Genomic DNA, 13,543 nt, shown 5'->3' on the forward strand with positions numbered 1-13,543 from the left:
TGGAAGAGCAGAGTGCAGCGTACCATTGTTGGCGTTGAAGGCGGACACTTGCTCGCGCACGTTGACACCGTTCAACGGCGGCTCGGGTGGCGGCAGGGTTGGTGGCGGAGGGATACGACCCCTGGGGCCACGCGGCGATCCACCGGGTACCAATTTGCCCATCTGCAACATTTTCAAGTCCTCGACGAGGTCCTGGGCGGAGACGCTTTGACACTGGAATATATGCATCTCCGCGCGCTGACCGGAACCGCTGTCGTCGGCCACTGTGAAGACGAGAATGTTGTTATACATCTCCATAGGGTCCCTCGACGTGAACGCGGTCGGTTCCTGTATCAACGAGGCTGGGAATCGCTCCATGACGGCCTGCATACGAATTTATCAACGATGCATTAAGTGAAAACTGCTGTGCGCCTCGAAAACTGCCGGCTAAGTGTAATTTCACAAATGTTCCACTTCGCATTTCATATTTGCTCGCCGCTACGTTCTCTCTGAGCGCGCGCGCGCCGCGCCTTTTCACTGGCTAATCCGGCAATTTTTTTTTCTCATTTACTTCTTTTGTTCTGATTCTTTCTCTCATTCAGTGTGAAACGGTAGGAGAAATCCCTCTTACCCCGGTCTCGTTGTCCATGATCAGCACCCAGTTCCGTTCCAGACGGAGCTGCATCTTTTGACTCCAAATGCCGTTACTCTTCTCCAGCTGCAGTAGCCGTCGCATACCGTCCGCCGGATAAACAATACCGGTTTCCTTCGTGACCGTGAACGTGGCCAAATGCTCCATCATGTACGTCGGCTCCGAGCTGCTCACACGGCCGCCCGATGTGCTCGATGGCCCACTCGAACCTCCATCTGATGCGTCGTTAATTGCATTAATTTCATCGCCACCCAAGAACGATATACATATACATTCCTCTCTCAAAATTCTGGAATATGGAAATTGCAGAGGAGGTAGTGGAACGTTTTTAGGAGCGCGCGGGGGTAGTCCGCTCTATATTCAGTAGAATTCTATAAGCAGATAAATCTTCGGACGGGGTAATTTCTTTGGGAATAATGGCATTTCTAGGACAAGAACAGCGCAAAGGTATTTACGCGCTGTTACTCAAGGCCTCCCCCTTTTTCCTAACACACCCGTCTACTCTCCACTGACCTATCCCAGACCCTCTTCTGCAAATTCATATATTCATTCTCAACAGCCGTGCGCGGACACACGTGCTTACATAAAACTGCGAAGACACTCGTCGACTAAAGAAGGCTGTGAGTACGTCGGGTTCTAAAAACAGCACACTTAACACCGCTAAGGTCCTCGATTTCACCTATGCATCGAGGAAATCAGCCACGCGCGTGCAAATATTAGCTCGGAATTGCTCTGCAAGGCGGAGCCAAGGACCCGAGGATCTTAGCGGAGCTAAAGTTCTCCCGCGGCTGAAACCCGGGTCGGTCTACTGTTAGTTACCTTTGTTGTAAGTGGAGGGACTGTGTCCACTGTTGTAGTACGGCATCGCGGCCAGGTCGGCGTTTAAGTTTTATCTGAAACAGACAATGCATTCGCAGCTTGAGCGACTTAGCAGCGCGCCAGTCGGCTACTCGGCGGATTCCTCGCAGATTTCGATCCACATTCGACGCGGCAGCTCGCCGAACGGTTAATAAAACGTGATCGCGGACGCGGAGGTTCGCCGGCCGTGTACTGCTTAATCACTTAATGAAGGGAGACGGCCGATAGCTGCACGTCGCGTATCGTATCCGGCTACCGGGTCATGGGGACCATACTTGGCGGCACGAAAGCCAGCTCGTAACCAAAGTGAAATTCCAATGAGCCTAATTCGCTCGCCAGACATGTCGAGAATTCCACTCGCGCGCCTTCCACTTATCGAACTTCGCTGTACGAAGGTGTGATCCCGCGGACAATGGGACGATAAATATCGTTTATTCACTAGCCCTTCGCAGGGGCCAGCTTCTCTCGAGCCGTGGGACCCATGCTGGCATTGCGCTTGAGTATTAAAAAGAAGGGGTCCCAAAAATTTTAAGCAGGGCCGTGTTTATACTTCTGCAGGCCCTGGGCCGCAACATCATTGTACGAAGCCTCGCAACTTTCTATATTATGAATTTAATATTTTAAAAGAAGTGTCTTATCTTGCGACTATAAGTAGACTGTATCCTTATATCGCTGTTTGTGGGGAGTAAGGTTTAAAGTGTGGCCCCATTCGGAGTGAGGCCTCGCGGTACACGCGGCCCTGATTTTAGGAGGCATGTCAGAAGACATATCTACGTTAAAAACGTGAATTTACTGGAGAATAAATTCCGCCCAGCGCAGGTGGAATTCAGTGAATTAAAATTCTCTTTCGAAGCGGATATCACTGGAAGTACCTGGTACCCGAAATATGTTCCACCGTGCCACGTAAGCCACGAGTTCGGCCGGACTGTTGCTCTATTAATTCCACGCCCGTTCCTTCTATTTGTTCCTTCTCTTCTGAATTATACAAGAGTCCGACGCTCTGATTGTCCCGAGCGGCGCGTACTAAGTATCAAAAGGAGGATTTCTTTTTCATCGAGCTCCCTTCGGCCACGGATCCGCCTTCCCCGCGGCAATGAGAGAAACTACGGTTTTTTGCATAGTTATGCGCGCGGAATGTGAAATTCTGAATTTGCTCCAAGAGAAACCTATTTGACACGGCGCGGCTCGCTACGTACGCGGGGCATTCCATACGGGCGGCGCAGCCGGCCTTCCTCCAGGTGTTAAATAAAAGCTCGCGCGCTCCGTCCTCCGATGCGGGCTTAGCGGGATATTCCGTCCATAAAGGCGATAAATTTCGTGGACGGGGACGTCAGCTTCAGCGATGCGGAGGAATTCTACACGACCCGACGCGTACACCTTGGCCGACGTAATTATTGAACGATCTCCCGCGGACGATAATTAACCATACCATGCCACTTAGCTGCCGCCGCGAGCTCTCCTAAAAATTAAACCCATCGGCGCCTCTCGGCAGCTCTTTCATCCTCGGGTTCTGTGACCTCCCACGCGCGGGTGGCCGACGCGATTGTTCCCAAGTTCCATGCTTCATCGAAGGCATAATTCTAGCGCAGCAGTGGGAACCACAGAAGCGGCTCGACCTCAACCAACCGCAGATAGGTATCACCCGTCTCCGAATTTCCAGAGCAGAGTACTCGATCGCGGAAAAAGCGATCGGTATTCAGCAGAGAAGCAACGTCGGGCAAACGCCAGTTCCCGCGAATGCTTTCGCCTTGCCGAGGGATTAGGTGCTGTGGGAATTCGCATAACGGAGGAGGCATTGTTACGCGTTCCATCGAGTGTCATTTCGTGCGTTAAAATCAGCCACTGGAGCCAGAAGCAGCTTCTACACAACCAGTGGCGCAATCAGGATATTTAGTTCTGGTTTAAGGATGCATCGGACCTACCTTTAAAATGGTACCAAGTCGATGACAATTTGTGAGATTGTTCTTTTTAATCTTCCTGATGTGCTCCAAAAATTTTAAAGGATTTCGGAAAATAGTCGCTGAGTTATAGCGATTTTAATTTTCACTGATTTTACAGGTACTCTTGTGGAAAGAGACGATGTTGCCAGATAAAACAGCTGGAAAAATGGTGAAGAAATGGTACCAAAGTTTTCAATTTTTTTGTACATGTAGTATATGGATAGATGAAAATATCTACTGAGTTTCAACGGTTTTCACCACACCGTTTTAGAGAAATAAATTATAACTCGAGTAGATTGTGAATTCGGGGGATTTTCACTGCCAAAAGTTTAGCAAATAGCGCTTGAAAGAGCATTTGTAAAGTAAAAAATACGTTTCTAGGAGTAAAAATAAGACTCCAACTGACGTTTGAGTTCCTCACATCTAATATAATTGGTTAGGTGTCAGTAATTGGGTCCTTTGCCCTACTTTCGTGGAGCTCAATCAGCCCCTAATTTTTAAATTCGAAGCAGATAGAAGCTGCTGCTTAGAAAACCAGCCCGTTTCACCTCGAGTGTAAATGATTTTACGGTGCAGGAGGCGGGATTTGGGTCGCGGAACCATATCGCGATCGGTTAATAGCATTGCGTAAGCGGAGATACGTGACTCGTTAAAAATTCTTGTATCATCGACGGAGGGAATGCTGTTTCCATCGTATCTGTTGTTACTCTTTCCCTTTCCTATCGCGTGCCCGAGCCAGCACTCCCGTCGAAGCTAGAGCACTTTCCTCGGGGTAGCTGGACGCGGCCGCGTCGACGATTGTTTTCGCGCGGCGCACGCGTCCGCGGCGTGCGAGGCGGCTGGGTATTATATCGACGATTCGGCTGGATCGCGGCGCTGGTAAACGCGGAGGATAGGCGATGGAGCAATTCGTTCGCCGCCGTGGCCGTATCCGCGGACTCGTAGTGTCGTAACGGCGACCTAATAGTAGCCACGGCGAAAAGGGAAGGGAAAAGGAAGGAAGGTGAGTGGGCTTCGTTTATACGCCTCGAGATTCAAGTAACTCAATGCGTTCCGAGAGCTGCGAGCCTGGCATTCCTAGGCGACGCTCTGGATTCCACATGCCCGTGCGTTTTCGTTCGGACTCTGCTTTCGATACAAAAAGAATCCTCCACCGCGAACCAAAAAAAAAATAAATATATAAACCAGCCGACGGAGACACAACGCAGACATCCATCCGTTCAATTAGAAGCTTAGGGACAGCGTTTTTCCCCGAACAACTGTCTGAAAGTAGAAAGTGAAACAGCGATCCACGATTTACGTCCCGTTAGCGTTCCTCCGTCGCACGATCGCGCGATAGGAAGATCCCCAGGCACGGTTTCACCGTGAACCGTGTCCCCGAGGGAAATGGAAATTCTTATCGCGAGGCGGCGAGACGTTGCCGCCTGGCGAAGGCCGAATTATGCAAATTCCCGGCAGCTCCGGGCTCCGATTCTACCCGGAACAACGCTGGATCGTTCCGGACGGTCCTCGTGGAATCCGATCTGCGCGACCCAGCTGCGGTCCGGGGTCGGGAAGCGCGGTTGGGAAGAGCGCGGACGCCAGTCGGATAGGTGTATCTCCACCGCTCCGCGACAACCGCGAGAGGATAATTGCTTATGTATGTATGCGGGCACGCCCTCGGAGAAAAATTCATCCCGAGAATGCGCTGAAGTAACCACCGTCCTTGACCGTACTTGACGGAAACGGCGCTCGATCCTCCGACACCTTCTCCTGCTGCGCCCAAGATGGACGTCCACAGCCGAGATTCCCTCCGCCCAGAATCTCCTTTTGCGGCCTCGGCTGCGTGCCGTACTGGCGCAGACAAAAGAGAAGTTCAAAGGGACATCCTCTGAGATGAATCGGGGAAACTCTAGGAGCAGAGCTAGGTGTACTTAGTCGTTCGATTGTGAATGATCGTCTACTTATTTCGAGCGATGTCGCGGATGAGCTCACAAGGAGAATATCCCAGGTGTCCGCCTCCGATTGCTTTGATTTTTGGATATGTTTTGGATGACCGAAAAATAAGATATGCGTGTTTTTTTTATAGCGACCCATTTTCATATTTGGGGGGTGAAAGCAACCCTCGATGTTAAAAGAAAGAAGAAACAGGTGTCTCTTTATTTTGGCCTGTTTGCATGTTTGAGGGGTGGAACCACCTCTGAAAGTTATAAGATTCAAGCAATCGGAGGATGGCACCACCTATTCTCGTGGAATTTGAGGGGTGGTTCCACCCCCTGAACATGCAAACAGGCCAAAATAAAAAGACACCTATTTCTTATTTTTCTGTCTTCTAAAACATATGCAAAAACCAAAGCAATCGGAGACGAACACCTGATAATCTTATAACTTTGAGGGGTGGTTTCACCCCCTAAATATGAAAATGGGTCGCTATAAAAAAAAACACGCATATCTTATTTTTCGGTCATCCAAAACATATGCAAAAATCAAAGCAATCGGAGGCGGACACCTGAGATACTCTCCTTGTCAGACCAACGCGGTTTCCTTAAAAAATTAGCCTTTCATTACCCGCGCGTCGTACTTCTTACATCGCATCCTGCGTTTTCAACATTTCTACCCGCTCTTTGTATTATCTAGAATTCCAATTTTTTTTTTAAGTACTCCCCTTTAATTCTACGTGCTTTTCACAAAAGCGCGGGTAACGAAGGGCTGAACTCTTCACGCGCGATTCTCTCTCCGCTGTCCACTCCCTCGCTATTCCACAGACTGGATTTAACCCGCGGTAACTCGAACGTCCCATTAGGAACGATTCCGTGGCCCAGATCGCGGCCCGCGGAGTGCGAAACGTTTCCACGTCTCGTAGGAGCAGCGGCACGTAATCACGCCCACGTAATGAGCGCGGATTAGAGCCGGAGTGCGGCTGGATAGGAAGGCGCGCGATGGAAAACAGATTCGCGGCGGCGTCGGGGAGCGACACGGGAAAGGGACGGAAAGCCTCGCATTCTTGGGGATCGCGTTTTCTCGGCTGCGCGGCTCTGCGGGCGTTGAATCGCATCTCGCATACCTGGGGCCGCGGTTTCTCGAAGGTGTAGCCGAGTCGATAGCCCAGCGATTCCATAAAGGCTGCGCGGCGGAATTAATTGCTCGGCGCGAATTTACGGCGGTGGTAACAGGCGCTGGAAAATTCATCTGCCCGGTGATTCGTGGCCGATTCGCGAGCACGACTTTCTGCCTGTCCCCTGGTCCAGCTTCAATTGCCCCCCCGATGATCAGCGCGCAACGCGTGCTCGCGAAAAAGGGGCGGAATTTATGCCGTCGTTAACGTAACGTCCCTCCGCGCAAGGTGCTTACAAGCCGCGCCGTAAAAGCCACGTATTCCCGATTTATTATTGCACGAGCAACAAACGCTTGCTCGCATTCCCTCGCTGTGCTAGCGCGGCGAGTATCCTGCGGAGGTTGTTCAACCTCCTCGGGCAACTAAAACTCATCGATCTGATCGCGAGATGATGATTACGGTACTTCCAGGACAGTTTCAGGAGTTTGTGTACTGCTTGGTCGTTTAGGAGGCCAGTTCTGAAAGGCCAAATTCAAGAGTCTTTGTAGAAAACACTGTAGGTAAGTGCCAAAAGTTAAATTATGTAATATAGTATTATGATTGGCACGTAGAATATTTTCCGATAAGAAATTTTTATTTAATTTTGCGGCTTGCAGTGTTTTCTGTAAGGACTCCTCAATTTAGCTCGCCAGATTTTTGTTTTAATGTGTGGAAGCTAAGGTATCGCACCCTGCAGTTTACTTAAGGGGTTGTATCTAGTCAGGCGGCCGAAAAGAGGCGAATATTTGTGAATTTTTTTTGAAGAAGCGGAAGCGTATATTTTTATAAAACGTTTTGCGCTTAAAAGAGTAATATTTAAAGAACGTTTGGTAATTTTTTCATGGAAAAATATTTACGTTTATAATAAAGTAACAACCGACATTCAAGAAGCAGTTTTTAAACTCTAAATAGCCACCATTTTGTTTTAAATTAATATTTCGGAAAATTCTCTCCGTCAACCTGAGGATACATTAATATACTAACGAAATCTTTTTTGTTCTTTGATTTTAGATAATCTGGTTCCGAATGGCAGTGCCCACCGCAAAACCAAATTTTTAAAAATGCTTCTTGAATGTCGGTTGTTACTTTATTATAAACGTAAATATTTTTGCATGAAAAAATTACCAAATGTTCTTTAAATGCTGCTCATTTAAGCGCAAAATTTTTTGTAAAAATATACGCTTCCGCTTCTTCAAAGAAAATTCACAAATATTCGCCTCTTAAGGGGGAACACCACTGTGGCGGCCGGAAAAGTAAGCCGTTTTTAAGAATTTTTTCAGGCATAATTTACAGGTTTCGTATAAAATTGTTATTTCCTGCCTTAAGTGCAATGCCTTAAGAGACTATAAAATAAAAATGCGTAGAAAAACATGCATAAATTTTAATATATTAATTAATCTTCTAGACCCCTCACGCGCGCTGGTCGAAGTGTAACTATGGAACAGCAGGTCCGACATCAATTTTCATATTTTTCTTATAAACTATATGAGTGTAGTTTCCGTTGCACGCGCGGATTCTGTGATCGAAAACAAATTTTCTGAAATAAGCTCGAAAAACTATCCATCTTATTCGCGGGTTCTCGAAACTTTTCTTCCAAAGCGCACCATTCTTACAAAAATAATTTGTTTAAGAAATCGGTACGTGCAACGGAGACTACACTCACATAGTTTATAAAAAAAAACTGAAATTTCATTTCGGACCTGCTGTTCCATAGTTAGAAATTCGACCAGCGCGCGTGTCGGGGTCTAGAAGATTAATTAATATATTAAAATTTATGCGTGTTTTTCTACTCATTTTTATTTTGTAGTCTCTTGAGACATTGTACTAAAGGTAGGTAACAACAATTTTACATGAAAGCTGTAAATTATTCCTGAAAAAAATTCTTAAAAACGGCTTACTCTTCCGGCCGGCACAGCGATTTTCACCCTTAAAATTCCCTGAAAGATGGAGGGATGGGAACTACGAAGTTCCAGGTAGATGTTACTACCGATCCTATAATAGAACAGCCTGGAGGACCAGTTTGCGGTGATTTTGGTCCCACCCTAGTGGTCGAGAGCTAACAAGTGAACCGAACGAGTATCGGACAGGCTTTTCCAGAAAACACCTGGCTGCGGGGGAAGGGCGGCAGGTAAACGCCTGTTGAAAGTAAACATATCGTGCGGCAGCATTGAAAAAGTGGAAAGAAAGTTGCCAATGCGCCTGAGATGCCTGATCCGCCGTTCGTGAACAAGTTCTGCAGTGAATGGACCGAGCGAATGAACTTTCCACTCGCCTCTATCCACCTGCCGGCCAAATTAATCCCGATTAATCGAGCCATCCTAACGTTTCCAATCGAGTGAACCGCGCCAGCGTTACCCACTCGCTTCTAACAAATAGATCTTGGACTATGATCACCTTCGATCGATGCAGTTGCGCGCCTTATCGAACGAAAAGCCTGGCGATAATAAATTTTTAATCGCCCTCGCCGTATCTCGTCGAAATCACGAACGCCTCCCTACGACTTCACAGCGAACGAGCGCACGCGTTATTTTCATAACAAGCCTCCGTTCCGATTTCATTATTCCACTGAACTGGCGCGGAAAACCGCGCACGTGGACCCGCGGCAAGAAAATCCCTACGAAGACGCCGTCGAGCCAGATATTCTTCTCTAACAGATCCGATTAGCCGGACAGAGTGGAACGAAGGGGGACCGTAACGTTGCATCGCGGACGGTTTTACGGTGTTTTGATCGTGCCTCGCCTCGAGATCCACAGGGTCGTAAAAAGTGAAATTTTGTTCGGGTGGGCCGAGAAGTAGGCTCAGCGGCGATGGAGTATTTTTTAGGTGGCGTTATACCTGGTGTCTTTGTGAGTCCAGAGCGATCCAGTTCCGTGTAAATAACTCCGTAATTGAAAGAAGAAAAAGTGATCTATTGCGTATCGTTGTAGTCGCGTGAGTTGGTAGAAGTTAGACGCCGCGGGCTATACTCCTTTTTTTTTATTTTCTCTGGAGATATCGAAGGCCAGCCAATGCAATATCGGTGTGCGCGGAGTTCTGTAAATATTTACAATTTATGTCACGCTAGTGTAAGTGGGGAGGATATGTAGGCGCCTCGTAGGCGTGAATTACAGGTGGTTGCCGTATGGTCGCGATGCCATTGGCATCTTCGTTTTCGCATGCCCCTAGCGTGTGGTTGAACGAACGTACCGTACAATTGCACGCTGTACGATTGTCGCCCGTATTTGTGCGCACTTTACGTCGCACCGCTTTAATTGCAACGTCGGTAACGAACGAGGAAACTGGATACGCCGCCAGGTAGCACGGCCTTCCTAAGAGAACTAAGGAACCGTAAAAAGCTTGCGAAACAACAAGCCCCGCGTAATTGCATCCGAACGTGTATCGGCTATCTCGGCGGAGATAAGGGTTTCTGCGCGATACGCGAGCAATTTAGCGTGCCACGGCTTTGCGCGCAGGATCAATCGCGTTCGAAGCCTCGAATCGCGATAAACAATGCGTCCGCCGTGAATCGTCGAGAGGAATGTATAGCCGTAAATGTCACGGGCGGGGAACTTCCTTATAAAACCGAAGAAATATTCGCCCCTGATACTTGGCCGTTTCCACTAGCGTACAAAACCGACGATCGCTTCTTACAACCGCGTGAAACTGCCCTGGCAGTTCCCTTTACAGTTACGCGTATCACCGAAACGCCGTGAAACCGATGGAAATCAGAGTCACGGAGACTGCCAAGAGGAAGAGAAAAGAGTTCCCAAAACATGATTCACCTCGATCCAGTGGAACGTGACAGTGATAAGGCGATAAAAATGACCGCCACGATTTACGGTCGCTACGGTGCCGCGATACGTACGCATGGAAAGCACCGTGTGTAAGATGAACTCGTCGGCTTGGTACGCGACACAATATTGTTTACCGTACTGCTGTATCGCCTGCGCCTTGCTGAACTATCGCCGGAAGTACAGTTGCGTTCGTATCGTTTCGGTGGTTCTCGTTAGCGCAGGGGCGTTCTTTTAGTCCTTCCACGCTGGTGTCAGTCGTACAGGTTCGTAGGTGCGATTGGCAGAGAATTCTTATTGAAGCCCGTTACCGTGACCAGCCACAGAGTGTGCCCGTATACTATACGCTACTAACGCCGTACATGTATGCCCGCTCGCGTGTCGATTATCATAGGCGACGCAGAGCAACAGGTGTGATCACCACGACGGTTCTACGCGGGGAGAAATCGACGTCGGTGCGCTCGGTGCAACGACTCCGCGTCGAGGAGATCATTTCCATAAATACCTGTTGACAGCAGCGTTTCACCGAGGGCCCCGGCTGGATCACTCTGTTTCCGCGGCTAAGACGACGGTACGCCGTAACGTATAAACGGGCATCGAACGATCACAGCTATCGCGGGCGACGCGTACGAGACTCTGATTTACGCACCAGCAGCGGCCGTTCCCCTTTACTTACCTATTTACAAATGTTCTCTTCTCACTGTACGCGGCGCACACACCGAAAGACGGGAAAAGCAGAGAGAGAAGAAGAGGAGGGAGGGGAAGGTTTTTGGCAGAGAGCTACGTGCCGATCATGCTCGACTGGAAATACCTGGACGACTAACCTGATCGCTCACTGCCTTGTCCGCTTCTTACCTGCTTCGCCCAGGTGCATGGCTGGTACGGGCTCCGCTATTGGCCGACGGGCCACCTGGCGGAACATGGCGTTTCGGATCTAACGGAATCGGGGACCCTCGACGCGACCAGCCAGGGGCGTATTCACCGCGCTGGGAAAGTAACGCGATCGAGCGGTAATTGGCGATGGAATAATGATTAATTAACCTTTATCCGAGCTGCGATCACTCCCGTCGCATGGATGAATGGGGCGGAACGGGAATAGAATTGCGGGGTTGATGGGATGAGAATGGATGTAAGGTGGAGCATCGTTAAAATCTTCGTCGGAATCTACGAGTAAATTAGCTGTGAATTAAACCGAACAATGTTTTCGGGTATTATTTGTTGTAGGGTACCATTATGTATGTTTTTGCGATGCTTGTTAGGAGACTTCAAGGCTTGCGGTAGAAAAGAAGATTAGCAGTACCGTTTTGAGAAGAGGACAAGTTTTAAATTGATATTGTGAGGTAGGTACAGTATTGAATCGCGGAGATGGTCGTGGTATACATACTGTATTATTTTATGCATTTAGAGGAATTAGGGTGTTTTGTTTAAAAAAAGAATGATTCGAAAACGGAGGAATAATAAATAGGGAAATGAATGGTTTATACAGGGTGTAGCACTATCATGCTTCTGGCGACACCGTGGATCTCCCGAAGAAATCCGATTACTTGTATCTCGATCCAATGAGACTATTCGTTACAACGAGGGAATGCGTAGAATTTTTCTTAAAGAAAGATGGGTAACACCTGTTGATTAGTATTTAGTGGCAAGCAAGTGTAATCGGGCACTTTGAAGTATAATTGGATATTGAAGGAATTCTTTCATTTTATTTAAATGCTTTTAACGTTCCAATGGAGAAATTCGGTCTTGTATTCGATAAATAAGAGGAATATAGCAGGGAAATAGAAATTTAATTATCATTACGAATCCTACGTGTTACATCTCCTAACATTTTTTGTTGGTAGGTATATTTGTCGAAAAGAAAGGTTAATTTATTCGGAAAAGAAAGGTTAATTTATTCGGAAAAGATGAGGAATGTTTTTAGGTAGAACACTGTGTTACCAACTAGTATGTTTGTACCTATACATACAAGAAACGCGTATTTATTCAAATTAACTTAAATATTTGTGAGGTACTTTCATCTTACGAATTAAGAAACAAGATTACAACACTTGGAATTACATAATATTTTTGCATATGTAATGGAATCTGAGGAATTCTTGTTTCGTAACTTGAATAAGTCAGTTTCTAAGTAATACTTCAAGTTTTATTTCGAGTTAAATATTTACATGTATCTATTATAACAAATGGAATATGCTAGAAGCATCGCAGATTTATACATCATTTTCAAAGTCTTTGGGGTTCTTGCGGTTCAGTTTCCAATTTTCTTCGTCCGCCCATGCTATGAGCATGTAGGTACCTATGAAAACTGTAACATAAAGCCGAGCATTACAACGTGACAGAGCAATGAGACTCGCCATTACCTAGACATTGGCGACTAATAGATGGAACTTACATGGTGCAACACGCAGGACACTTCCATTGAAACGACGTACCATATTAGGTACACCATCCTTGATCATTCCACCGAAAGCCTTTTGCTCGAAAGGGCTAAGGCGGAAGAATGTGACCCCTCTGATTGTATCAAGATTTCCAAATTCCTTGCCCATTTTGATTGGTTTCTGGAACACAAGTGTATTTACTGTCTCAGGTGGCAGAGCATAACCACGAAATAGGAATAGATAATACAGAATTCTGTCGCGCTCTCAGTGGATACAATGTGTAAAAGATATTTCTTTATATTTTATACGAATAAATGATCGATCAGAAATGTGTTTATTTAAAATTTTTGAGAATTATGTAACAGTTTACGTACTCGGCAGCACGAAGAGTAGGGATGCTCGGAAAGTACTGATTTTCCTGAATGCGCGAGTTCGACAGAGCGATAGGTTGATGCGTCACTTGATACGCAAAAGGCGGTAAATTAAAATGATACAATTTTACATCAACAATTACACTGAATAATTACATAATTATAATGTTCAAAAATGTGAAAATTATATAGGGAAGTAGTCGACCGTTTATTTTTTAGGATCCAACTGCAGGAGTGTATAAATTATTTGTAAAATATGCGTACTTCGTTGAGTAAATTGAATACTCGATCAAGACGATATTACGTTCATTTATAAACCTATCCGATAATTGTTAATAATCCAGATTATGAGAAAGCTATAATTCATTAATTGGCAGTGAGTTTACAGTTGTGCTCAATGGAATTTTTTTCCGAACTGTGAAATAATCTGTTGAATTGTTTATTTACAATCTGCGGTCATAGGCCTCTACTAGGAGCTCTTCAGAGGATTATGCAACTAAATTTGATAACAAAATTGTTCAT

General features: G+C 46.7%; 2 protein-coding genes across 4 annotated transcripts in view; both read right to left on the minus strand.

Moving 5' to 3' along the window:
* LOC143372970 (epidermal growth factor receptor kinase substrate 8) overlaps positions 1-11,363 on the minus strand; it is a 16,700-nt gene extending 5,337 nt beyond the window's left edge. The window contains exons 1-4 of one of the 3 annotated variants that reach the window (XM_076819682.1): positions 10,778-11,363; positions 1,451-1,524; positions 611-846; positions 24-363 (exon numbers count right to left, since the gene is read on the minus strand). In XM_076819682.1, the coding sequence (XP_076675797.1) occupies positions 24-363; positions 611-846; positions 1,451-1,496 (622 nt within the window). In that variant the 5' untranslated portion in view covers positions 1,497-1,524; positions 10,778-11,363. Of the gene's footprint in view, positions 1-23; positions 364-610; positions 847-1,450; positions 1,525-10,777 lie in introns of those variants that run through there. The other 2 variants (XM_076819681.1, XM_076819683.1) reach the window with 2 other exon arrangements.
* A 1,030-nt stretch (positions 11,364-12,393) lies between these two features.
* Uqcr-q (Ubiquinol-cytochrome c reductase ubiquinone-binding protein) lies at positions 12,394-13,126 on the minus strand. Its single transcript, XM_076819694.1, has 3 exons — positions 13,025-13,126; positions 12,665-12,830; positions 12,394-12,577 (listed from the first exon to the last, which is right to left on the minus strand). The coding sequence occupies exons 2-3, from the start codon at positions 12,816-12,818 to the stop codon at positions 12,483-12,485; spliced, it is 249 nt and encodes an 82-aa protein (XP_076675809.1). The 5' UTR covers positions 12,819-12,830; positions 13,025-13,126; the 3' UTR covers positions 12,394-12,482.
* Positions 13,127-13,543: the final 417 nt, after the last annotated feature.

This window comes from Andrena cerasifolii, chromosome 9, assembly GCF_050908995.1.
Source record: "Andrena cerasifolii isolate SP2316 chromosome 9, iyAndCera1_principal, whole genome shotgun sequence".
NCBI classification, from domain to species: Eukaryota; Metazoa; Arthropoda; class Insecta; order Hymenoptera; family Andrenidae; genus Andrena; species Andrena cerasifolii.